Here is a 23,706-nt window from a genome sequence, read left to right as displayed (position 1 = left end):
TATAAATCAGTTTCATTGGATGCTAGATAGACTTATCCGTGAGCTGATTGAATGAAAGCCGGAAGAGATTTCAACCTCGGAAAAATCAAAGTTTTCAATGTTCAATATCAGACCCACCATGAGCAAAAACTACATGCTGATATGAACAGTAGGTTTATAGTTTGAATGGGCATCTATTCGTTCACCGTTTGTTTACCTCGTAGAAAACTTTTCCAAACTGACTAAAACTTACATTTGTTGACAACGGCAGATAGGTAGGAGAAACACACAGTGATCCTGTTCAGAACAAAAATTTGACTTTAAAAACTGAAAAGAAAAAATAATTTTAAATCACAAAAATCTGGCTTTTTATGTAGGCATACCTAGAAATAAAATTGTGATCCAATTTTAATGTTTCACATTATGCAGAGTTATGATATCCAAGGAATGCTCGCTTCATGAAGCCATATAAGTGAGTAACGACCCGGAGCTTAAAAAAAAACCTGCGGGAATCCATGGAATTGTTCCAACTTCCACTTCCACACCGAAATGAGAAATGTGAATTATAAATTTTCAACCGTCGCCCACACGCTTCCGAGAAGGGACGGTGCACATTTCCATTGCACTTTGCTGCCCTTCGCAATTATAGTGCCAGCTGGCTCGTATAATCGAGTTTAAGTGCAGTAATGAAGGAATTGTGTTCGCCGAATGGCTAACCGCGGGAGTAAAACTCCGATGATCGACCCAACCGATTGTTTTTTTTCGTCGCAATTTTGATTGCTGCGTGAATCGTAAAATAAAATTCAATAACTCATATCTGAAATCTACAAATCGGACCTGTAAGGGCCGATTTCTTCCCTCTCGCTTAGCGCTTAAGCCAGGTTTAAACGTACTGGTGAACCTGGTTTAAAAGTTAAGTGAGGGTGAAGAAATCGGCCCTAATTCCTACAATGTACTAACATTTCTGTTCTGTTATTAAAATACTCTAAATATTGAATCCCGTTTTTTCATTAATTTTTCATCTTCTTTCCTAAAGCAATGACCCTGGTCGGACTGCTGTACATACCACGGAGGCTTCGGCTGTGGCAGCACCGGTCGTCGGATAACGACGACGAAAACTCGCAACTGCTGAAACACATGGGAGGCTTCAAAAAGCGCTCGCGGGCACAGAAAAACAAAACGCCCTGAATCGTTTGGGTGGTGTAGTCCAGTAAAGAATGTTTCATCTTTTCCCATTTTGGCTAAATTTTTGTTTAAAAAGAAGGAACTAGCAGGTAAGTTCGAATCGGTTAGAAAATCGTCTAGTGGATCATGTTTTTATGGCTCGAAAAGACACCATTCTCAAGTTAGGTGCAAACGCAAAATGATTGAAACATAAACTCAATGTGAAATTAAAAAGCTTTAATACATTTATAGAGAATACAGAAAGAGCAAAAAAAAACGAAATTAACAAAACTGAAACCAATTAAGATTAATCACTTGGATCATCACGTAGGGTAATTTGGTAGTTATTTTAAAAATTAATCGATTGAAAAATTGCGATTTCGCACACAAAAGAAGCGAACAAATGGCAAAGAGAATAAATTATCATCATATAGGAACGTAGGATATATCAATTGACAAACGAACCGCTTTTACACTTCCCACTGAAAGCAAATGAAACAAACCACTAACACACGCACACGTGTGGCTAACTAGCAAAATGCACTTTCCCGAATTCAAAAACAAAACACCCACATCGACTCTTACACATTTATCAGACCTTTTGTAGTCCAGTAAATAACCCACCATCGTTTCCCCTTTTTCATGACCCTTTTTAGAAACAATAAAGCGGTTGCCGTAGCAACCAGTAATAAAATCGCAAGTGACAGCGCCGATCCCGGAAGTTGATGTAGGTGCGATTATTTGAATGCGCTTCCGGGGTTATTTTCAACGTGTGTCGGTACGTTGAAGGTAGAATTTAATTCTCTCTCTCGTGGATGTTCGGATTTTCCACCGTACCAAATACACGTTGCTCAAGGGAAAAAGAATGCTCCGTCACTGACGCATCAAAAGTCCGTTAACGCCGTTTCAAAAGTTTGCTAAACCATGGATCAGGGTTACCACATATACAGATTATTCTGTATTTTATAGATTTTTCAAGATAATTTACAACCAAGATTCTGTATATACAGATTACAGATTTTTCGCTAAAATACAGATTTTACAGATTTTCGGTGTAGGTTAGTGGAACCCAGCCTATCAGAATTTCATATAACGCTTAAAAAGCATCCTATGCAGTTAACCGCTAAAGGCTAGTTTACAGTTTGGAAAACGTGTAATGGGATTTGGGTTCCTGTGTTTTTTAAATGGAGCTTGGGTTTTTAAATCCCGTGACTACACAAAAATGACAGTTTTCATGAAGTGTAAACCCAACCGCAGGAAACACCAGGAGATTTTAAAACTCTACACAGAAATTCGGCCGGGAGCAATTCAACACAAATTGTTTCTGACGGGGAAAATTGTATTTTTATGAGGTTTAAAATGTGCTATTTTGATACTGTTGGTGCTTTTTAGAAGAAGCAGAACTTTTGTTTTGACAGTTTGGAGAGATCTCGACGGAAAATTTTCCCTGATCAAATCCTGACACAAATCCTGTGACCGATTTCCCGAACTGTAAACTAGTCATGCAATAAAAACGCCAAATTTAGAATTCATTTGTTCTCCAGATAAAAAAAATCAATCTGATTGTTTTATTTGTGATCGGTTATCACAAATAATTTTTTACTGTCAAAATATTGTTTTTTGGGAACCTTCTAGTTAATTTTTGAATACAGATTTTCGATTCAGAATTTTTCTCTCGCCATACAGATTTCCAGATTTTTTCACGAAAAAATACAGATTCCAATGTGGCAACCCTGCCATGGATTGCTGCCTGTAACGAGCAAGGCAATGTTGTCATGATATTGAATTTGAAACTTTTCAAATTGGATCTGACGCTGCGTCAGTAAAGGACGATACATCAACTTCTGTCAACGTCAACGGAACGTCACCGTTCCGTCACACACAACATCAACGGCACGGAACGTTTTGACGCACGGCACATGTGAACGGGTACAAGAGAAAAGTAGTAAACTTATCCTGACGGAACGGTGACGTTCCGTTGACGTTGACGGAAACTGGTGTCTCGTCTGAATCGTCCTTAAGGAAGCATTCTGTTTGACCCTTAATCATTTCGATGTCCCGGTAAAGTACCTCACTTGCGATTTGATTACAACTCTAATCGAACAGTAAATAATTACGAAAAAAGAAAATCAGGAAAAGTGCTTTTTTCACTATGAATAACATACATCTGTGCGACAGGTTTTATAATAGAAATAAAATACTAAATCTCCCGCTTCAGAGGCCTCAGATGAACTGTAAACAAATATTGCGAATTTTAAACAATACGAAACTTTTAACTTGTACGTGCAGTGACTCAAATTTGAATTCGTGCACCTCTGGTGTATTTATTTAATATTGTTACACGCCTACTTGCGTCATTGAATATAGGTATTCTTTGGTAAATAAGACAGTGGAATTAGCATTTGTAATTTTTCAGCATTTGTAATTTAAAGTTTGCAAGTTTCCGTACACTACACATAAAAATGACAACTTGGTGTTAAAATGCATATTCGAACACCTTTGAAAACTAATTAGTAATTTAAGGCCTGTTATTTCTTTTTTTACTTGAGAAAATGTTATGACAACAGAAATATGTTATCAGTCAGGAATCAGTGGCGACTGGCTCAAATCGCACGTTCCCCATGTTAATTGGAGATTTGTGACTTGCCGTGATTTATCTTTTCATGATTTTCCTGATGGGAAGGATTGGGGAAATGGTAAGGTTAGGGATAATCAAAATAACGACACAGAGACCATAGACAATACGGAAGTATTCTTCACTTCCAAGGGAATAAAATACACTTCTCGATGAAAGGATATATCAAGACCCCCGAGAGGATATTGCGATAACAGAACGACAACACCGCCAAAAAGATACTGTTATTCAAATTCGGCATAAACCGGTTTAGATTTGAAAACTTTCACCGTGACTTTTTGGAAGATTCTATACAATGAGCCGAAGCATTGTTCGAGAGTCCACCTCTGCGATTGTGCTTTTTTCACATTGATTTTATCAAAAAATTTACTTATTTTTAATGTATTAGAAGTGGCACGTTTCTCGTAACTGTCTGTATTTACTGATGGTGGAAGAAGTAACTATTTTACGATTCACCGAAAATCCAAAAAGGAAGCGGAAAGAATCTGCACGGATAAATGGTTTGACCAAAAGAGTGGGAATTTACATTCTAGCAAAGTCCACACAATTAAATCAAATTTGGAACTACCATTTATTCAAAATTGAAATATTACACAGCAGAACTGCACGAGGGTGCTATATCTAGTCGTTTAAATGATCAAAGACGATGTACTTATGATCAGATGGCGATGACTCGAGTTCGTTGGGTACGACCCATGCATAGTACCGTCAGAGCAGCGAGTTACATCTAACGCCACTTCTCTGCCAGATAGTGCAAATGTTGGGGGATTTATATGCAGATTTGTGCTATCTGCTTGAGGGCGGAGAAAGGGTAATTCGGTAAAGAAATCGTTTGTGGCGACACAGAGAGTTTCAATATCCATTTTCCATATAATAATGCCCCAACTGAACAATATTTCCTCAAACCCTCATTCCCTTTTACAAAATACCAGAAATATAGCGATAGACATTAAATCTCCGGAGGCGCCTCTTCGAAAACTTGTTTTCCGATGCACATCATAACTCAATATCTACTACATCAATCGTTTTCAAATTTTGCGTGACGACAGAAGCTTTTTATTTTTTTTTTGATTTTTAGTTTTTCGTAGCACTTTGAAGCCAAAAACTTGACTTTCGCAAAAAAAAGTTAACATGTTAGTGTTATTGTATTGTAAAAACAATAATAATTGTTATTATTATGTATCAGTGTGCAATCGGGCTGTCTCAACAACATATTTCTGCAATCTATGTGCATTAACTGTACGACGGTAGGTTGCCCTTGTCAGTGTGTGCAGTGCTTTATGGTCACACCTATGACCGCGCACCCGGCTTCCCATGAGCGTTACGGCGGTTCTGAGGCTGTCCTTCCATGTTGAATCAACACTTGTACTTGGACTTGTGCTAGTTGTTCTCTGATTTACCTTGAGGGATTTACACTTGTGGGAATCTGCTTTTCGTGGAACGAAGAATTTGCCAAAATCAATTAAATGAAAACGATTCCTATTTAAAGGTGGGCTTCGGGCGAATATACCATTAAAAAAATAAAAATGACTAATAATTGACTGGAAATTTATTTGTCAAGCAAAACAGTAGCTAGGGCTTTGCGTTTCTTCTCAGCTTAGTTACAAATCGGGAGTTACACAAGGAAGCAGTAGGGGAACATTTCTGTACATGTTGTTCTTCAAGGATACAGAACGAATACATGTGGTGTTCGGCGTAATGTAGTTTATGCTAAAAACCTGAATATATACCTTGCTGTTCACTCTTGTGAAAATGCCTGTTAGAGTCTTTAGTGTGACTTTTCGAAATGGCATCTACCGCTAACATAATACGATTATCGAATCATGCGGATTTTAAAACTCTCTCAACTTGAGGTTATGATTTTGCGAATTCTAATTTGAGTCACTGTAATTGAAATTTCGCAGCGTAGAATAGAATGTGTATGCGGATAAGATTTCGATAAAAGCATTTCCTATTGTAGATAAGTATAAGGTTTAAAATTTAACAATTATGCGAAGGGTATTCGAATAGTTTAGCAACCGATGTTTTATGTTGGTAGGTGTCCACCTCCACCCCTAGATTTAGCGGTTTATTTAAAATCAAATGATTGACTAATTGAGAACGTTCGCATTTTAAAAATGAACGGACCAGAGTCTGACATGCGAAGGAGTGTCTCGATATTTTTAGGCATTGTGAATTAGGACCGTACAATATTGATAGTTATGAGTTGGTAGACTACTTTAAAATTAGATTATTCATTGTGCTGCTGAAAATGATGTGTGGTCGATATCAGTTATAATTAAACTCAGGATCCATGAGCTCCAGCTATCAAGTTCTTATCTCGTTTTCTATTCTCAAACTTATCTTAGATCGAAAACAAATATGTTCGTCCACACCTCAAGACCTCTACGGTCAATAGGATTTACATTATTCCAGCTGGTCGAGTTATGATCAAATGTACTGTGATCTTGTGCCGCCAGTCGCCCGACCATGTTCCTCGATTGGGCAGAGCCAACGAGTGCGGGGTCTTCTCCGAAGTCGATGACCTTTTCTAGGTTCTCTAGTGAACATAAGTTTAGCTGGTCTCTCTTCCGGCATTCGAGCTACATTTCCAGCCCATTCTAAACGGGCATGCCTTCCTATGTTAAATTTCTACATCCATATGTTGTTGGATACCTATTTTTCAAATAGCGCATTTGCAACCCAGCGTCAGGAAAATATATACGTCAAAATGCAACCTTTTTCATAACAAAGAAAATAATATATTTTATATGTGAGATTAACTAACCTGATTATGAGTATGTTAAAGTGGAATAACTTTGATAGTTTTAAATTCTGACAGGTTTCAAAAAATCCAATGCCCCACTTTTAACTCACTCTATTCTGCTTCACTATTCAGTTTCGTGTGTCTCCTACCGAATGACCCTATAATGATAACAAATGCATTTTTTTAATCCGCAGCGCTCGAGTAAATTAAATTTAAATAACAGCGGCAAATAAAAATTCACATAAAAAGTTTCGTTCCAAAGTTTTCTATCTTTGAATTGCGGCGTGTAAAGACGACCGTTGTCTGTCTGTTAGTTTAAAGTTGTTTGTTAATTTCATATAATACAGTTGAATGGTTTTTGATGAGCTAGGAAAGAGGAAACATATTATCAGTCGAACTAGATACCACAGAATAATCGAATAATATATCAGTAAGGTTGAGAAGTGAAATTCAAACTAGGTGAGTGCGAAAGAGAACACGATGCGAATGAAGTTGACATCAATCTTATACATATAAAAAAAAACAAAACCGCTTAGCACAAATGAAAGTAAAGACACGTGTTTCCAATTTATAGATTGTGAGGAGTTTCTTTCCTTGGTCGGTCTTTGATGACACAACCCCTTAAGAAAAAAAAAACTAAATTAAAGTCAGTTTTTATTGCCAAAATAAAATAAAATGCACAAGCTGAGAGCTATCGAATACTGAACATATGCGGCAATAGGGTTGTATCAATACGGTAAAAAAAAACAATACAAGCAGACTTGTCTGTTATTTGTTGCGAGAACAGTAAATAAAAGGTACACCATGCATGTGCTGCAATGCCGCAACAACACTCTCGGACCCGGCATAAAAAATACGCTCAAACACATTTGTGGAGTGGATGCATTTTTTGTTTGTAAAGTCCCTGATGAAGACATGGCGAAATCGTGTAGGTAGGTAGATAAACAGATCAAACTCTGTTTCTGACACTGTCTGCGCTTCGTGTGCGATCTGATTAATTTAAAATCAAGTACGGAAGTAAATATGAACCTGTCACCCACATGCCACTGCATATGGCCTAGTAGTAATCCGGTACGGGGGCACAGGCGATGCGTACAAAATCGGCATATCGTACGTGTCCATTGCTGGAAACATTGGCCTCCCTGAAGATGTTATCCACCTGTAATGGAATTCAGTTCAACCATTGTAAACACGAACCCCAGAGATAAGATAACAACCACAAGGGTGAATGAATCACTCACCTCTCGAAAGGACAACCCTTCGCCCCAGTTCTGCAGTAGATGGCGCAGCTGCCGAGCCGGAATTGTACCCCGGCCGCTTTTATCACCAGCTCGGAACGCTTCTATTACCTCATCCGGAAGATTTTCAACGCGCGAATGCTGATACATCACCTCCAGAAAGTCGGCGAAACTCATGCGGCCATTCTTTTTCTTTAGGTACGCTGTCAGCTCCTGGATTGTTGGGGACAATCCGAGCGACCGCATGATTACCGTCAACTCATCCAGCGTAGTGATGTGACCACTTCGAGCGAACAGATAGAAACACTCACGGAATTCTGGAATTATCGAGTGAAAATGGTTAATATTCATGCAGCTCTAGAAGCGTGACACCATTAGAAAGTGTACACGTACCATCGATGTCTTGTTCTTTGAAGTAGCGGGCCTAAAATGATAAAGTCAGCTGGTAATGTTTGAATGCTGCATTAGGAATCGTTCGCCGACTTACCATTTTTCAGTAGGAACCACTTTTGCAGGAAATATTGCAACAAAACCAAATTGCACAAGTGGTCTACGGTGTTTAGAAATATTCGGATGAACCACTTGTTGCTTCACTGCACATGAACAGTTCGATGTTGAACAGACGTCCCACTTTGTGTATAGAAAATTTTCAACATCGTACTGCACCCACCCGCCCATCGTACACGCAGAAAAATCTCTTATGTTATTTAAGGTATGTATTGGATTAAGAGAGAGACAGAGAATGGGCAAAAATCAAAGCAATTTTTTTCCACATCGTTTGTTAGATCTTCATAAAAATCAATCAGCTTATGTAGAATGTTGTTACAGTACTTCCGATTGATTTTTATGAAGATCAAACACACGGTGTGGAAAAAACTGCTTTTTTCGTTTTCGATTTTTGTGCTTTCTCTGTTCAACCTTAAACCAATAAAATGTTTACTCTAGAGACTAATATTTCAGTTATTGAGTTCACCATCCCCATTTTCAATAGTAGTAAAATAATAATAATAAACATAAACAATAACGACCAATTTCTTCACTAGATGAAAATTGGTTTTCGCTCAAAATCAGTTTTCAGGGGGCTAGTTAACAGTTAACCAAAAACCGGTTCATTCAAATGATGAAGATGTCTTGATTGTATTCAATAACATTTTTTTGGTTAAATGTTGGTAAATTTTTCTGCGTGCACCCATAAAGCAACCTCTGTCCAGGTTGCACCCACTGGGCTGGGAGTACAATGCGCAAGATCGATTCTCGTTCTGCAGTAGGCGGTGAGTATTGTGATTTATTTACCGAAAGTATATTTTTATTTCTCTTAAAGCGTAAAGGGATTTTCTGTATTTGTATGTTTTAGTGACGATAAACTTCAATTAACTAATTTAATATGTGCGCGGATTTTCAGAGGTATCTGGGGCGGAGTCCACGTTGGATTTTGTAATGGACAACCATCTGGATGACGGACACCGTCGTGTTTAGTACACTTCATCTGGTAAAAAGGCTTTTGTGACTGGATCTGGAAGACTAAAAGTAAATGAAATGCCAAAAGTAAAGCAGAAAATGATTGGTTATTACTGCAAAAAGAAGGGGCACTTTCGGCGGAACAGCCGGAAATTGGTTCAATATCGACTGATAAAGGAAACGATGGAGAAAGCACACATTGCTTTATATAGCGTTATTTAAGGAGCTCTGTTTGATAACTGGAAGTGTTTTGTGGTAGCTAGATGCTGGTATTACCGCCTACATGATGAACGACGCATCAATGCTTCTGGATGTGGACAGTTCAAGAATGTCCACTGTGTGTCTGGCTCGAATCAACGTTAGACTTGACAGCGTATTCCATGTTTTGACGCTTTCTGGAAACCTGCTCTCTGTGAGTAAAGTTGCCGATTTGGGTTTTACCGTAGTTTTCGAGAAGATTGGTTGTCGAATATTAAGATGAGGGAAAGTTGTGGTAGTGAGACAACATAAAGATGGGTTGTACTTGCACTGGTTGTACCACCTCAAGCAGTTTTCGGAAAAGGTAATGCCCAAGAGAAGAGACGACAACAGGCTTCTTGCTCTTCTTAATTTTATCTACCAGGCCCTGTCGTAATTCCAAAGACAACAAGCATCCATCGTTGCCAGATTCCATTTGCATGATTTTCACAATTGCTGAAAATAATAAATTGTACCTCAAATATCGACCCTCAGTCAAGAATTCGCAATACTAGCTGCATTTAAACATTGAATTTTAAGTTTATTTGTGTCTCTCTTAACAATACACGTAGCTATATCGTCATTCAGGGTATTTATTCAATTCGCATGAAATGTTCATGTATATGAAATGTAGCCAAAATAAATTCAGCAGCACTTTTTCATCCCGTTTGAAAATATTATGAACGCTCTTGACTGGCAAAACGACCAATCAGAAGCTGGTTCAATATTGAGGTTAGGACTGGATCATATTGGCTACGCGATTGTCTTCTCTTCTCTTAGGGTAATACGGGCGTCGCCTCACCACGGCAATCTGTCAACATTTATGACGCCAAAGTCTAGGGCATCGTGATATGCAAGCAGTTTCTCGAATAATCAGCAAACGCTTGGGTATCGGTTTGAAAATCGATACTTGCGATTTGTGGGCCTGAGTCGGAATTCGTTCCCGAGTATTTCTGGTCCATACAGATTTTGGGGGTCTCATGAAAGATACCACACCGCGCAGTAAAAAGGTTTACATGGCGATAGTACATGACTTCGATCGATACATGACGATCTACCAGCTCAACCGGAAATCGGATGAAGAGTTAAAGATTCGAGAGTACTGCAGTCTAATGAATATTCAGTACGATCGTTTTCCTAGAATTATTCGATCAGTTGGAGGTGGCAAGTACTCCATGGAGGTGATGCTTCATCGGTTGCAGTGGTTTCTACTCAGAACGGGGAGCCAATGTTTTTGTTGTAATTGTCCGGGGTGATGCCGGAAGTACCAGATGATACGATAACAGAAATGGTCAAGTCAAGACAAGCTGGTTTCTAAAAGAAGAGATGTTCGCACTTTAACGTTCGTTTCCTTCAAAGTTGGATTGCCTATTGATAAAAAAGACAAATCAATGACTGTTTATATATGGCCCGTTGGTACTCGAATCCGCGAGTTCGAAGATAACACGATCAAGGGGCTTGGGAATCCCACCCCTGAACCGACGGCAGAAACACCGAAAGCAGCAAAGTAGTGCCTGCTCTGCCAGTGTCTCCAAATAAGTCAAGTTTCAAACCGACACTTTTTCTCGCCTGCCCATTCACGTCGCCAATTCCAATCCTAAGTCCGACGGTTTCTTGACGGTCTACTATCCAAATGCTCGAGGAATGAGAACAAAAACTCAGGATTTCTTACAGACGCGTATGATGTTATTGTTCTCACAGAAACCTGGTTGCGCGCTGACATGCATAACTCGGAACATTCAACGAACTACACAACTTACTGTTGCGATCGCAACTCTTCCTCTAGTCAACTTCGTCGCGGGGGCAGTGTTCTTATTGAACTAAAAAATAATCTCACCGGCACTACTAAAAACGTATGATTTTGAATGCTTGGAACAAGTTGTGCGCATTTTACTACTAAATTGCTCTCTGTATATTTGTTGTTTATATCTGCGACCTAACAGCAGTCCAGACCTTTACAATGCCCACTCCTCTGCAGTTCATCAAATTCTGGATAAAGCTAGTAGTTCAGACAGTGTACTCATTGTAGATGATTACAACCTTCCCCATCTCAGATGGATATTCGACGATGATCTCAATTGCTACCTGTCCGAAAATACCACAACAGATTACGGAAACGATAGTAGCTGGGGGACTGTGTCAAATCAACTCACTAACGCAAATGGACAGACGCTCGATCTGGCATTCGTGAACTACACCGATGTAGTCGAACTTCTCGAGCCTTCGACCTCCATACTCAAAGTAGACGCTCGCCATAAACCCGTTGTGCTATGGTTTAAAAACACTTTTGCCGAATCCGTCGACGGTCTCAATTTTGACTTCAATCGCTGCAATTTTGATGAAGTATCTGCGGCTTTCGATGCTGTTCACTGGTTCGATCTGTTAAGTGCAAACGATCTGGATCATGCTGTCGCGGTGTTCTACGGAACTGTACATGAGATACTCCGCCTCATAGTCGCTGAAAAACGTGTCGATAGAAAGACAGACTACAGGTATCCGTGGTGGAATTCCGAGCTTCGTCGTCTACGCAACATTCTGCGACAACAACGCAAGCGATACTTCCGTCACAGGACCGGAGAAAACAAAGCTGTTCTTCGCCAAATCGAACTTCAATACGAAACTGCCCGGAATAGTGCATTCGGCGAGTATATGTCATGTCCAAAGCAACCTTCGGTGCGAAGCATTTTGACGTATTCTGTGCAAGTGTGGGCTCCTCATCACAACGTCCAAATAAACTCTAGAAATTTGCCGTAAAACCTTGCTCATCTAACACTTTATAACAATAGATACATGCTGCTTGAGTTACCGACGATAGAGCTCCGCTGCACATTCTTGCAAAGAATGTTTATATTCGATATGTTGTGTTGTAATATTGACTGCCCAGATATTCCTGCACGGATTAATGTGTTTGTACTTCCGTGTGCTCTAAGAAACTGTCCTCTTTTGTGGATTCTTAGACACCGTACGGTTTATGGTCAAAACAATCCTGTGAACAGTTGCTGTTACAAATTCAACTAAACCTCTCATTTGTTTGATTTTAATGTCACCAAATCTAGTTATAAGTTAGCTATTAGGAATTTTTAATAATTTAGAAGTTAAATAGTATCTATCGAAGATCGGAACAAATTAATTAAAATTAAAATTCATCGCAGATGGAATCAACTCTGCATACAAATTATGACACATGATGAAACCGTCCTATATGCATCTGAGAATATTCGGTTCAGAGACTTATGTGCACATTCCAAAAGAGAAGAGGCATAAGCTTGATCAGACAGCAGAGAAACTATATATTGTTGGCTATGCTGAAGGACGGTAGAACTATCGTTTTCAGGATTTGGAACCGGATTCCATCACATTCAGTAGATATGCAAAATTTCTCCAGCTAAACCTAACCTAAATGAAGCAATGCATCAGCAGCTAATCGAGATCGGAGGTGCTAGGAAAGGAAATTTGGAGGTTCCAAAAAACACACCTAGTTTTAGTAAGGAGAATGAGGAGACTGCGAGTATCAGTCTGACTCTGAGTCGGCCTTCGAGTCGGATCTCGATGCGTCGCAATACGATTGTACAATACTGATGGTGATCGCTCTTTTAGAATGTTTCCCTTGGATGAAATTGCAAGACATTCTGGGCGTGTCACGAAAGGAATACCGCCAACAAGGTTGATCGAGGAGATTTGCTGTTGGAAGTAATCCGGGATCTTGAGGAGAAGTTGGAACCACGAACTTTTCCCGTGCCAATGGCCTCTGAAGGAAAAGAGAAATGGCAAGAGGGTTTGTTATATGAACTCAAATTTCATGCTGATACAGTCGTGATTCACTGGTTGGGCCACAACCCGGTTCAGTTAAAAAATGTCCAACCAGCGAATCACAATTGTAAAATTATTGTTTTTTTTTTTTAATTCAATGGCCTACTAATGTTTTTTTCGAATTCAGATAAATTGTCGAAAAATCTCGCGAACAAACGGAGCGAGTCATGTGTCGTCTCACACACCCAAGTGCTCCTCTTCGTCGAATCGACCATCAAACAGTCATCAAAACAAAGCGGAACGTCAAAATTTTCCCGTGCTGTATTTTGGTGCGCCTCTCGCACGTAACGTAAAGCAGCTGCAATCTGTATTTCGATTATTTTGCTCATGCAGGGCATAGGATTGTGAAAAGAAAATAGTTGCAAACGGTTCTGACCGCACCATCGGCAGTGTTGAAAGTGGACGGTAGCGAGTGTGAAGTTGGGGCAGTGAAACATTTCGGAACACTGAACGGTCTGAGAATTTCGCCATCACTGCGTTTACCAGCAGTATCATCTCGAAAGCAAGAAGGTGGAATGCGATGCTTCAAGTGCAAATCGCTGATGCTGCTTCGCGTTCGTAAAGGAAGAAGAGCAGCGAAAGAGATGAAAACAAACTATTTTTTGGTGAACGAAAAGAAAATCGAAAAAGATTGAAGAGCGAGCTCGGCCATCATCACCATAATCATCATCGTCATCGTCAGGGGTGGCAATAACATAAGCAGCATCTTGCTTGACCGAAAAAATAATAACTGCGAGAGCCACGGCTAAGAAAGAAGAATACTCGAGTACTTTCGGCAGAACAACGAGTGAATGGCTGAAGGGGAACAACTAAGAAACATCATTTCGATCATCACGCGCACCACCAGTACAATAGTTAATCATTTCTCTTTCTTCGTTTTTCTCAAGCTGGGACTGTGGGTCACCTTTTTTCGGTTCATTGGAACTTTCTCGTGCCGAAGGGTTATTTATTGTTACTAATTTTGAGTCGCAAAAATGCTTTCACGCAAGAGCAAGGATAAATCCATCAAAGATGGGGTAGTCGGGAAATACGTCAAACGAGACACGCCACCGGAAATACCAAGTGAGTAGTAATTGAGGTAGCATTAATTTGAGTTGGAGAGAATTATTTTACGGGTCTTTATTTTGCAGTAATCAACGCTTTAACAAGTGAGTCGCATGGCAAGCTTAAGCTAAATAAAAGACGGAGCTCCCAGCAAACCAGTAATGTAGGTCAGAATAACAACATTTATATGCCGGGCCCGTTGATGCCGAACAATAACATTAACAATGTGCAAAAGTTTGGAAACATGAAGGTGACGGCTTCCATGGGAGGTTTAGGTCACGAGGGGAAATATACGCCCAGCAGTAAGATTCCAAATCTGGTGCAGAAATTTGTCAATTTATCACTGCCGAGTGATCAACCGAATATCTTGAATCCAACTAGCAGTGTGATGATGATGGCTAACAATAAGAATCAACTACCACAGCAGCAACAGTCGTTTATGATGCCGACAAAACCGTCTAATTCGAACCTGGCAGCTGCTACAACCAACCCAACAAACCTAAACGTAATTGAACGCCACAACAACAACAGCCACGGCAATTACGTTGACATTGAAACTATCGATCAGATTCTGATGCAGCAAAATGAAGTGGACAAAGCGGCACATCAATACCGTATCCAACTGCAGCTTCAACAAGCTCAACAACAGCAGCACTTGCACCAACAGTATGTCTCGAATTTCGAGCGTAAGTGTTCCTACAATCAGTTACATCACAATGCCAACAGCAACAACTATCGCAATGGGTTCGAAAACTACGGAAATCTGCTGAGAAACAATAGCCCAACGGCAGCGAACAGTAGTGTCAATCTGTCCAGCGATCAGCAGCAACCACTTTTTGCCCGGCAGTACTCAGCACGACAGCAGTTACCTGCTCCGAAAGATCACTATCATATCTATGAGAACCCAACGCAAATCAACAGATCGGAATCTCCGATATATAGCAATACAAACTCGGCTACTGCCATCTACCAGGGTTACAGCAGCAATTCATCACACCAGTCGCTATTCGCGAACCAAAATAACACCTCGAGTAACGTGGCGGCTGTTTCGTCCTCCATTAGCTATCTGGCAGCACGCAGTCAACAGCCGCAACCTCAGCAACCTCTGTACTCCAACGTTGAAAACAACGGTATGACATACGGAGAAGCTCTACTACACAACGCCCGTCATGGTTCCTCGACTGCTGCCATACAACGGCAGCAACACCAGCAGGCCACCTCGGAAAGCAGCAACTCGGCCGTTGAAGAGGAATTGCCACTGCCACCCGGCTGGTCCGTGGATTACACTCTTCGTGGTCGCAAGTACTACATTGATCATAACACCAAAACTACTCACTGGTCCCATCCACTGGAACGGGAAGGACTGCCAACTGGTTGGGAACGGCACGAGTCGGCCCAGCACGGTACCTTCTACTACAAGTAGGACACTTCGCTGCCTCGAGACAAACATGTACAAGCTCGTAATGTTGACTTTTCTAATTATATTTACAGCTGCATCACCGGTCAGGCCCAGGACAGTCACCCGTACTTGACGTCTTGTTATTTGCATCACGCTACTCCGGTAGAAATTCCTCGTCCGTTGATAACGTCGCACACTCATTTCACGCCGCACAGTGCACTGGTACCGGCGAATCCTTACCTTCTGGAAGCGGTTCCCGAATGGCTCGAGTTTTATGCTAAATGTAGGAAGGGCCCAATATGTCGCAGAAAAAAAGAAGCTTAATGTTTTGTTGCTTTGTTTTTGCCTTCTAGCTACACCGGAAAATGATCATAAACTCAAATGGGACATGTTTCAGCTGCAGCAGCTAGAGGGTATCGCTGGAATGCTTACCAAACTGTTTCGGCAGGAGTGCCACCTGATTGTGGTGAAGTACGAGACGTTGAGGTAATTGTTGCATTGATTTTTGAGGGAGCGGATTCGTTTGGGATGGAAGTGATGTCATTCAGAACGATGGTCAACTTGACGTTTTATCAACGGGCCAGAAAACGAATGTCCTCAGGGCTATTTTTCCTAGCCTTCGCAAAAATCGGAACAACCCAATGTAAAAGCATGGGCTAGTGCCACCATATGTTGACTACCGTACTGCCGTCCTCTTCAAGCTGTGTTGACTAATTTGTGTTTTACCATTACAGTTAACCTCGTTTTTTATGGTTTGCTGGCAAAGGGTGTACAGTCGTGATTCGCTGGTTGGTCACTTTTTAACTGGACCGCTTTTTAGTTGGACCTCCGCTAGTTGAACCATTATCCAACTACAGTCGTGATTCGCTGGTTGGGCCACAGCCTCTGTCCAACTAACGAATTTGATTCGCTGGTTGTAACAACTGACAAATCTTGAGCCTTTTTTCAAAACGTCATATCTGCAATGAGTTACTCTCTTTGTTTACTTTCTCTTCTGTTAATAATTCGGTCATTTTAACATTTATCCCTCAACTCTTTGCATAATATGCTAGTTAAAACCACCGTCCATTAAAATTTGTCAATTTAGCGATAAATGTATATACAGGACTAGGGGCAGATCACTTGTGATGCATTTTTGAAAATCAGCGAAATTAAGTGCATTTATTTCCATCAAAATAGAAATTCATAATGTATTTTGCGTTGCGTGTAAGACGTCAAAACCCTACGAAAAAACTAGCCCTACATTCCACAAAACGTCGAACAAAGTGGATCAGCGTAGGACCTTTTTCGAACAAACTTTTCTGCGAGGGAGTGCAAAGTTGATGCAAAAATTAAATTATTAAATGCATTTTTTCTAATTTGATGCAATTTTTTTATACATTCCTAGAGTGATCTGCCCCTAAATACAGGACGTTTCCTCGCCAACTGCATGCTTCTATCATTGCCGTTCACATCTGTATCATAATCTTGGTTACTACCTTGATACTCACGATCAGATGTTCTTCCTTGCTTCTTAACCATACGGGTCACGAGTGTGAACTCTTCATCCTTGGTAGCAGCTTCTTTACTGGTGATACTGATTGTAGAACTTGAAGTTCTTGATGCAGCTTTTGCAGGTGTCATTATTTCATGAAGAGCAGCCACAAATTTAGCAATCGTTTGTGATTTAGGTAGGCATCCTCAGTGGTTTCTGGGCAGGGTTGTACCCGTAATGTGCCGTCTGTTCACAGAACTGAGACGTATTTATTTGTCCATGATATGTACGAAGAGTTCTCTGTGTAATTAATGCTACTAGTGCTACTTGCATTCTCACCACAAAAACACCATTAAAAATACCTGCAAAGTAGTTCCTCTATGTGTCCTCCGTAAATTCCATTTCTCTGAAATATGACATGAATCTTTTAATGACTTTTTGTAGGTGCCAGACAATGCGGTATCGATTTTTCCATTATCCGTCGTTAAGCGCAATGAAATTCTTTACCTGGGCCAACTTGTGGATCCTTGTTTGCACTAATTGTCCAACATGCACGAACTAGATAAAGGTGACTTCCGTAAGCCTAAGCTCCATTCTCACTTTCAACAAATGTTTCACATCGCGTATTATGCGAAAAGATCGAAAGCCGATGGCCACCGTGTTTTATTGCAGTAGTACGTTTACTTGCAAAAACTCAATCATTTTGATAGATCACCACGGCAAGAATAAAAGTAACGGTTGCCCTTATTGTGTGTGTATGTGCGTATTTTTAGAGAGCATTAAAAATCTTTCAAGAAAGCCCTGAGACGGGAAAAAATGTACAAAAACCCAAATGTCTCAGGGAACGGGTTTGGGCTGCTATCACCCGACCCGTTCAAAAACACTGCTATTGCGCAGAACCTGATTCCTCCCCGGCACTACCTTACAGCATTACTTAGTAGTTAGTTCCTTTAGTAGGGTTACAGCCCCATTCCTCGACACACTACCAGTTCTCTACCATCCACACAGACTGGCAATTTCTGCATGGCAGTCGGAAAGCTGGCTGTGAGTCGAGACTTAGTGCTCCTCCCCTACGAAGACAATCTGGGCGGCAAACTTCAGATTCTCTAATTCACCGAGCCCTTGGGCTCTCTTATGTCATGCAGCACCACGACTCGGCTCCCTTGTGCCATTTAGCACCGCAACTCCCTTCTCGCACCATTCAGCGCCAAACTTTAACTCAACTTTGGTAATTCGTTCATGAACTGTACACTGTACACAAAATGAGCTTGAATTACTTCACGAATACAGACTTTAGAGTTAATAAATAACTTTGTTCTCAATTTTTTAGGATAGCGATCCGATCGATGATGGAGGAGAAAAAACGACTGGCTTATCTGAGCAGTACCGACTCAAATGCTTAGTAGAACTGTGCACCGATTGATACAACAACCGTTGATTGTATTTACGAAAGCTATTATAACCTACATGACAATCAAGAGATTATCTATTGTGCCTACACGTGGAACCACGTTTTGATTGCCTAAAAATTGTAAAGCTTGTAATTTTTTAAACAACATTATCAGCACGATTTTAATTATGTATATCCATCGCAGTTCAAAAAAGAAGACTCGAGCGAGGGTTGGTAGCAGTAATTTTTTTAAAACATGCGTTCAGTAACGGTTTTATGTTTCGAAAAATTGTGATATCCAATAGTTCCTTGGTAACTAGGAAAGTATACTATTAACATACAGTACGCCTTCATCAAAACTGGTCAAAAGTAGCAAAATGAAGAACTAACGTTGCACTTTCTGCAAAATGACTGCTAATTAGAGCATAGGCTTTCCGAGTTTTACAGCAAGACAACGGAATATTTTAATGTATGTTTTATTATAATATCGGAAATATATAAAAACTATATCTACAATAAACCTAATAACCGTTGGTTCATTCTGAAACCTTCTTCACGCCTTCTTCCTTCCTTATGATCTCCATGTCTTTCAATTCGTATTCATCCGTTTTCGAAAATCCACTAAACTTTAGAACTTGCGCGTTTGGCAAATTGAGCTGCTTAGCAAACCGGACAGCTAAAATCAAAAGCTTCTTGTTTATTTACTGTATTTCGCTTATGATACACATACGAACCCTGCGGCATAGCTTCCTCCTCGGCCGTTTTGTACCCGTAGTACCTGGCCCAATCGTTCTTGCCGGTGTATACCATGTAGCCAACGAATCCGAGCGCATTCCAGGCCAACAGTCCATAGACGATACTCAGTCTACCCTTCCAACGTGCGGCCTTATCGATTGGCAGTGGGTTCATCCGACGTCGGATCCATCTGCGAAGCCAGCGTGGTTGCTGGAACAGAGTCATTGTTTGCCTGGAACAGGGACATCGGTAAAAGATTCTATTTGAAGTTCTGATTACAGCGAGTTATTTACCTTCGGTTTTTCAACTAGCCATCCGCCTGAACAAAACTCTTGCATAATCAGAGATGTTAGACGATTGTATTTACGTTTAAATTATACCACTTGTTTGACATTTCGTGAATCATCTGAATCTGACATTCGTTGTCATTGTTCTAGAGCACCATCGTCTGATCAGTGTTATTTTTTCGGCTTGGTGTGATTTATTCGTACCAAAAAATGAGAAAAATTCTCGTATTTCCGCTGCTGGCAGCTTTACTAGCACTTCTGCATCGGACAACAGCCGACTCAGCCATCGACGAGTACGATGAAATTGGTCGCTACACTATCGAAGGTAAGGTTTACCCACCGGAACTATTCGGTGGGTCGGATCTGACCTGGCAAATCGATACGCAGATTTCCATCAATGGCGGCGAATACAAAGGTTTCCTTAAGGACGATGGTTCGTTCATTATCTCTTCCATCCCGTCCGGAAGCTACGTGGTAGAAATTATAAATCCCGATTATTACTACGAATCCGTGCGAGTTGAGATTAACCCGAAGGGAAAATTCCGGGCTCGAAAGTTGAATTACGTGCAGCCATCGCAGGTCGTGCAGGTGCCTTATCCACTAAAGCTGAAGGCACTGATGCGCTTCCGCTACTTCCAGCAGCGCGAACAGTGGAAGATTACTGATTTCCTGTTCAACCCGATGGTGCTGATGATGATTCTGCCACTGTTCATCATGCTGGTGCTGCCAAAGATGATGAGCGATCCGGAGACTAAGAAGGAGATGGAGAATTTAAATCTCTCCAAGGTAGGTTTCACACGGAAATAAAGAAAACACCAGAAACAATAAATTCTTTTCGTTACAGATGACGAGTGACATGCCGGAAATCAGCGAGATGATAACATCCTTCTTCACCGGAGGCACACCTTCCGCGAGCGCGGTGAAGGACAAAGAGAAGTCCAAATCTACTGGCAGTAAGCAGAGCAAAAAGAAGAACTAAGTTGCTGGCTTAGAATTAGATGAATAGTAGTGCATAGAGAGGAGTTTTCTGCGTATTTATTGTAACATAGAACGATTTTCTGAGGTACGAATAAATCAATAAACTAAAAATATTTAAATCGCTTTGAGGTAGGAAATCACATTCCGTTTTTTTTATATATAATATGCGAGTAGTCTATCTTTGAGTAAAAATACCAATATTTCATTGTAATTACTTTAATTCAATTGTATATTAAAAACTTCAAAGATTTCGTAAACAAATCGTTACAAAAGACTGAAATAACTTATGCTAACAGCAAAAAGGCTTTCTAGAATTGCTTTTAATTCAAAAATAACTGGAAGCGCCTTACAAATTCTTAAGCAAATCTTCCGCCAACTGAGCCACTTTGCGGTTTCTCTTCTTGCTCTTGTTCCTTTTGGCTTTGTGGCGGCCCACACGTTTGACACCGTTCCGGTGTGCGTTCTTGAAACGATCCGCAAGCAATTGCTGATCCTCATCAGCTGCTTCGATTACTTTAATAGTTGGTAGTTTCGATTCGATCTTCTCCCGGTACTCGTTGATGCGTTGAATCACATCCTTCTCGCCCTCGTCACTCTCCGATGCTTCGCTATCCGACTTGAGTAACTTTTTTGGTTTTACCTTCCGCTCCGGTGGAACCTCCTGAGGAACCGTAGCTCGAAGCAGTTTATTGTTTTGCTTCTGCTTCTTTTTGTAATCTTTTCTGTACTTTGCCGCCGGATCCATAGTCTCATCTTCCTCGTCCTCTTTATCAGCTTGCATTGCAAGGGCTTTCAGTTTTTTCTTATTCAATTTATCTCTCTTTTTGATAGTAACTGAACCGTGGTCCAATTTGCGAATCTTGTTACTCAGCATATCTAGTTCCTGCTCGATGGTTGGACCAGGATCTGGTTCCACCCCGTCTTCCTCCGGCAAAGTTTCGAAGAATCCCATCGTGCTGGTCATTTCATCGACTAGATCACTCTCCATCCGCTCAGTAGCTTTGGCTTTCTTTTTATTTTTCTTAACGACATAATTCGAATTATGTATCATATCCTTGAGCTCATCTTCCTCTTCCTCCTGGTGCCGTTCTACCCACTTTTCCTCGTTTCGCTTTTTCTTCTTGGACTTTTTTCGTTTCTGCACCTGTTGCCAATCGTTATTTTTGATAACCGATTCGAATGACTTGGATTCCAACTCCTGCAGCAATTTGCTATCCTGTGCTTCCACGCGGGCCAACTTACCGGAAAGTGTCAGTCCATGCCGAGCGCCTTTATGTGCCGTTCTACCGCCACAGGCGGCAAATAATTCCTCATCTGTTAAAATCTTCGAGAGAAAAATATAAGGTTTGTCTAGGTCTGTTTTAGTCATATGTCCAAAGCCTCACCTTTGCCGGTTTGAACTCAATATCCTCCGTCTGGATGTGTCCTTCTAAATCTTCCTCTCGACCAACGTTGCCTAACAAGGTCGACGCCTTTAGAAACCCTCCGTAGTTAGCCTTCCCGGAGGCAGTCTTCTGCGCTAACTTTCGAACCGAGTAGCTCTTATTCGATATTTCCACGGCATCTTTCTCCCGTTGGGTAATCTTTCCCGCTGGACCAACCTCGATATTGTTGGCCGCTTCATCGAATACCCGTTCCCACCATTTATTAGTGTGTTCCTTAGCTGGATCGGAACCGAAACCAGTGCTGTTGAATTTGAAGCTAGCCTTGATCGGTTTGACGATTCCGTCCGATTTTTTGCCTAATCCATCACCTAGTTAGACAATACGATGAAAAGAGCTATTACAATTAAACCAGAACAAAGCACAGCCAGGTTACGACCCGTTGCAACTTACCATCTCTCCAGCCGTACTTCTGAAGTATATTTTTGGCGAAATCCATTTTCCAAGCACCACGATTCGTTTTTCAGTGGAAACTATAACATTGATAATTAAATTTTCTAAATAAATATTCCGGAAAAGTCACTTCAAACGAGGATAACGCGTGGCTGTTGTGCACCCTCTTTTGGCAGCAGATGAATTTATTTTGTATTCACTGATCATCCATCAGTGAGCTGCTGTCAAGTTTCAACTTTGTGGAGATGCGAGTAGTGTATCGAACGGAAAGTCCGCAACCCGGAAATTATTGTAACAAAATATTATGGTCTCGTGAGTGTTTTCAACATACAATGTAGTTTTTCTTTAAATTTCTTACTTATATTAATTTGGAAAAATTCTCTCTGATTCGCTAGTTGGACCACCGCAGATATTTCCACACAATACACAATGGACCGTTCTTTAGTTACAGTCGTGATTCGCTGGTTGGCCCACACTAATAGGGCATGTTGTTGACGAGTTACGGCGGGTTGCCTAGAACAATGTTTCAACAGCCTACCGCTCGCCGGCATGAATTTTAACCCGCCCAGTCGCCATTTCGTTTACTGGGGGGCAACAGCCTCTGTCCAACTAACGAATTTGACTTGGAACAACTGACAAATGTCAAAAACTGGTATAAGGAAAAGTTACCCGGTCAAACCATTCGGAATTGGATTCGGAATCCTGAATGGAGTCAGTATGGATTCCAGATCAAACGCAACAACCGATTCTGAAACCGATTGATTCGGAATCGGTTGTTGCATTTGATTTGGAAACCATACTGATTCCATTCAGAAATCCGAACCGGTTCCGGAATGAGTTTTACTGGATAGTAGTGCAAATGCAACTGATCACATCTCTAACTCTTGTCACTTTGACATTTGACATGAGATTTTGACATGCAGATGCTTTTTTATTGTACAATGGACCAATTAGAGGAGGTCCAACTAAAAAACGGTCCAATTAAAGTGTCCAACCAGCGAATCACGACTGAATAACATTAGATTTTATGGTACACTATTGCAAAAAAAAACATTACATGTAATGTTTTGTAACTTCACTTCTCGTATAGAAATGCACAGTAACGAAACCATAATTTTCTGCAGAACACAGATTCAGCAGCTTAACCCATCTCAATTTCCCGGTCAAACCATTCCAAATTTGATTCGGAATCCTGAATGGAATCAGTATGGATTCCAACTCAAATGCAACAACCGATTCTGAAACCGATTGAGTCGGAATCCGTTGTTGCATTTGAGTTGGAATCAATACTGACTCC

General features: G+C 40.7%; 6 protein-coding genes across 9 annotated transcripts in view; 3 read left to right on the top strand and 3 right to left on the bottom strand.

The window, feature by feature from the left end:
- The window catches only part of LOC131695370 (uncharacterized), a 53,110-nt gene extending 46,015 nt beyond the window's left edge, over positions 1 to 7,095 (top strand). For all 3 annotated transcript variants that reach the window (XM_058983827.1, XM_058983828.1, XM_058983826.1), the window contains one exon: positions 1,016 to 7,095. In XM_058983827.1, coding sequence (XP_058839810.1) covers positions 1,016 to 1,167 — 152 coding nt within the window. In that variant the 3' untranslated portion in view covers positions 1,168 to 7,095. The remainder of the gene's footprint in view (positions 1 to 1,015) is intronic.
- A 70-nt stretch (positions 7,096 to 7,165) lies between these two features.
- Positions 7,166 to 8,409, bottom strand: LOC131695371 (calmodulin-like). The gene is made up of 4 exons (XM_058983829.1): positions 8,250 to 8,409; positions 8,156 to 8,186; positions 7,766 to 8,079; positions 7,166 to 7,683 (listed from the first exon to the last, which is right to left on the bottom strand). The coding sequence occupies exons 1-4, from the start codon at positions 8,250 to 8,252 to the stop codon at positions 7,582 to 7,584; spliced, it is 450 nt and encodes a 149-aa protein (XP_058839812.1). The 5' UTR covers positions 8,253 to 8,409; the 3' UTR covers positions 7,166 to 7,581.
- A 5,137-nt stretch (positions 8,410 to 13,546) lies between these two features.
- LOC131695427 (protein salvador homolog 1-like) lies at positions 13,547 to 19,102 on the top strand. 2 transcript variants are annotated; one of them, XM_058983920.1, is made up of 5 exons: positions 13,547 to 14,329; positions 14,398 to 15,730; positions 15,803 to 15,993; positions 16,064 to 16,196; positions 18,515 to 19,102. In XM_058983920.1, exons 1-5 carry the CDS (start codon positions 14,242 to 14,244, stop codon positions 18,585 to 18,587), a joined length of 1,818 nt encoding a protein of 605 aa, XP_058839903.1. In that variant the 5' UTR covers positions 13,547 to 14,241; the 3' UTR covers positions 18,588 to 19,102. The 2 variants fall into 2 exon arrangements, with proteins under 2 accessions (XP_058839903.1, XP_058839904.1); XM_058983921.1 differs by lacking the exon at positions 18,515 to 19,102 and adding an exon at positions 16,445 to 16,463.
- Positions 19,035 to 19,702, bottom strand: LOC131695428 (uncharacterized). The gene is made up of 3 exons (XM_058983922.1): positions 19,603 to 19,702; positions 19,309 to 19,541; positions 19,035 to 19,250 (listed from the first exon to the last, which is right to left on the bottom strand). The coding sequence occupies exons 2-3, from the start codon at positions 19,532 to 19,534 to the stop codon at positions 19,111 to 19,113; spliced, it is 366 nt and encodes a 121-aa protein (XP_058839905.1). The 5' UTR covers positions 19,535 to 19,541; positions 19,603 to 19,702; the 3' UTR covers positions 19,035 to 19,110.
- Positions 19,703 to 19,731: 29 nt separating this feature from the next.
- On the top strand, positions 19,732 to 20,687 carry LOC131695455 (ER membrane protein complex subunit 7 homolog). Its single transcript, XM_058983970.1, has 2 exons — positions 19,732 to 20,382; positions 20,441 to 20,687. Exons 1-2 carry the CDS (start codon positions 19,807 to 19,809, stop codon positions 20,573 to 20,575), a joined length of 711 nt encoding a protein of 236 aa, XP_058839953.1. The 5' UTR covers positions 19,732 to 19,806; the 3' UTR covers positions 20,576 to 20,687.
- An 87-nt stretch (positions 20,688 to 20,774) lies between these two features.
- LOC131695449 (G patch domain-containing protein 4-like) lies at positions 20,775 to 22,626 on the bottom strand. The gene is made up of 3 exons (XM_058983962.1): positions 22,410 to 22,626; positions 21,960 to 22,327; positions 20,775 to 21,898 (listed from the first exon to the last, which is right to left on the bottom strand). The coding sequence occupies exons 1-3, from the start codon at positions 22,453 to 22,455 to the stop codon at positions 20,921 to 20,923; spliced, it is 1,392 nt and encodes a 463-aa protein (XP_058839945.1). The 5' UTR covers positions 22,456 to 22,626; the 3' UTR covers positions 20,775 to 20,920.
- Between the last annotated feature and the right edge of the window lie 1,080 nt (positions 22,627 to 23,706).

This window comes from Topomyia yanbarensis, unplaced genomic scaffold, assembly GCF_030247195.1.
Source record: "Topomyia yanbarensis strain Yona2022 unplaced genomic scaffold, ASM3024719v1 HiC_scaffold_4, whole genome shotgun sequence".
In the NCBI taxonomy this organism is placed as follows: Eukaryota; Metazoa; Arthropoda; class Insecta; order Diptera; family Culicidae; genus Topomyia; species Topomyia yanbarensis.
This window is presented reverse-complemented; position numbering and strand designations above follow the sequence as displayed.

Excerpts from the sequence above, each read along its gene's own strand:
- LOC131695428 (XM_058983922.1), bottom strand. The coding sequence starts at position 19,534 with ATGACTCTGTTCCAGCAACCACGCTGGCTTCGCAGATGGATCCGACGT. Across the intron at positions 19,251-19,308 it reads GGAGGAAGCTATGCCGCAGG|CTGTCCGGTTTGCTAAGCAG; the intron begins GTTCGTATGTGT and ends TTTTGATTTTAG.
- LOC131695371 (XM_058983829.1), bottom strand. Across the intron at positions 8,080-8,155 it reads CAAAGAACAAGACATCGATG|AATTCCGTGAGTGTTTCTAT; the intron begins GTACGTGTACAC and ends CGATAATTCCAG. Across the intron at positions 7,684-7,765 it reads AAGGGTTGTCCTTTCGAGAG|GTGGATAACATCTTCAGGGA; the intron begins GTGAGTGATTCA and ends ATTCCATTACAG.
- LOC131695449 (XM_058983962.1), bottom strand. The coding sequence starts at position 22,455 with ATGGATTTCGCCAAAAATATACTTCAGAAGTACGGCTGGAGAGATG. Across the intron at positions 22,328-22,409 it reads GAAGTACGGCTGGAGAGATG|GTGATGGATTAGGCAAAAAA; the intron begins GTAAGTTGCAAC and ends TTGTCTAACTAG. Across the intron at positions 21,899-21,959 it reads TTGAGTTCAAACCGGCAAAG|ATTTTAACAGATGAGGAATT; the intron begins GTGAGGCTTTGG and ends TTTCTCTCGAAG.
- LOC131695455 (XM_058983970.1), top strand. The coding sequence starts at position 19,807 with ATGAGAAAAATTCTCGTATTTCCGCTGCTGGCAGCTTTACTAGCACTT. Across the intron at positions 20,383-20,440 it reads AGAATTTAAATCTCTCCAAG|ATGACGAGTGACATGCCGGA; the intron begins GTAGGTTTCACA and ends TTTTCGTTACAG.
- LOC131695427 (XM_058983920.1), top strand. The coding sequence starts at position 14,242 with ATGCTTTCACGCAAGAGCAAGGATAAATCCATCAAAGATGGGGTAGTC. Across the intron at positions 15,731-15,802 it reads CACGGTACCTTCTACTACAA|CTGCATCACCGGTCAGGCCC; the intron begins GTAGGACACTTC and ends TTATATTTACAG. Across the intron at positions 15,994-16,063 it reads GCTCGAGTTTTATGCTAAAT|CTACACCGGAAAATGATCAT; the intron begins GTAGGAAGGGCC and ends TTTGCCTTCTAG.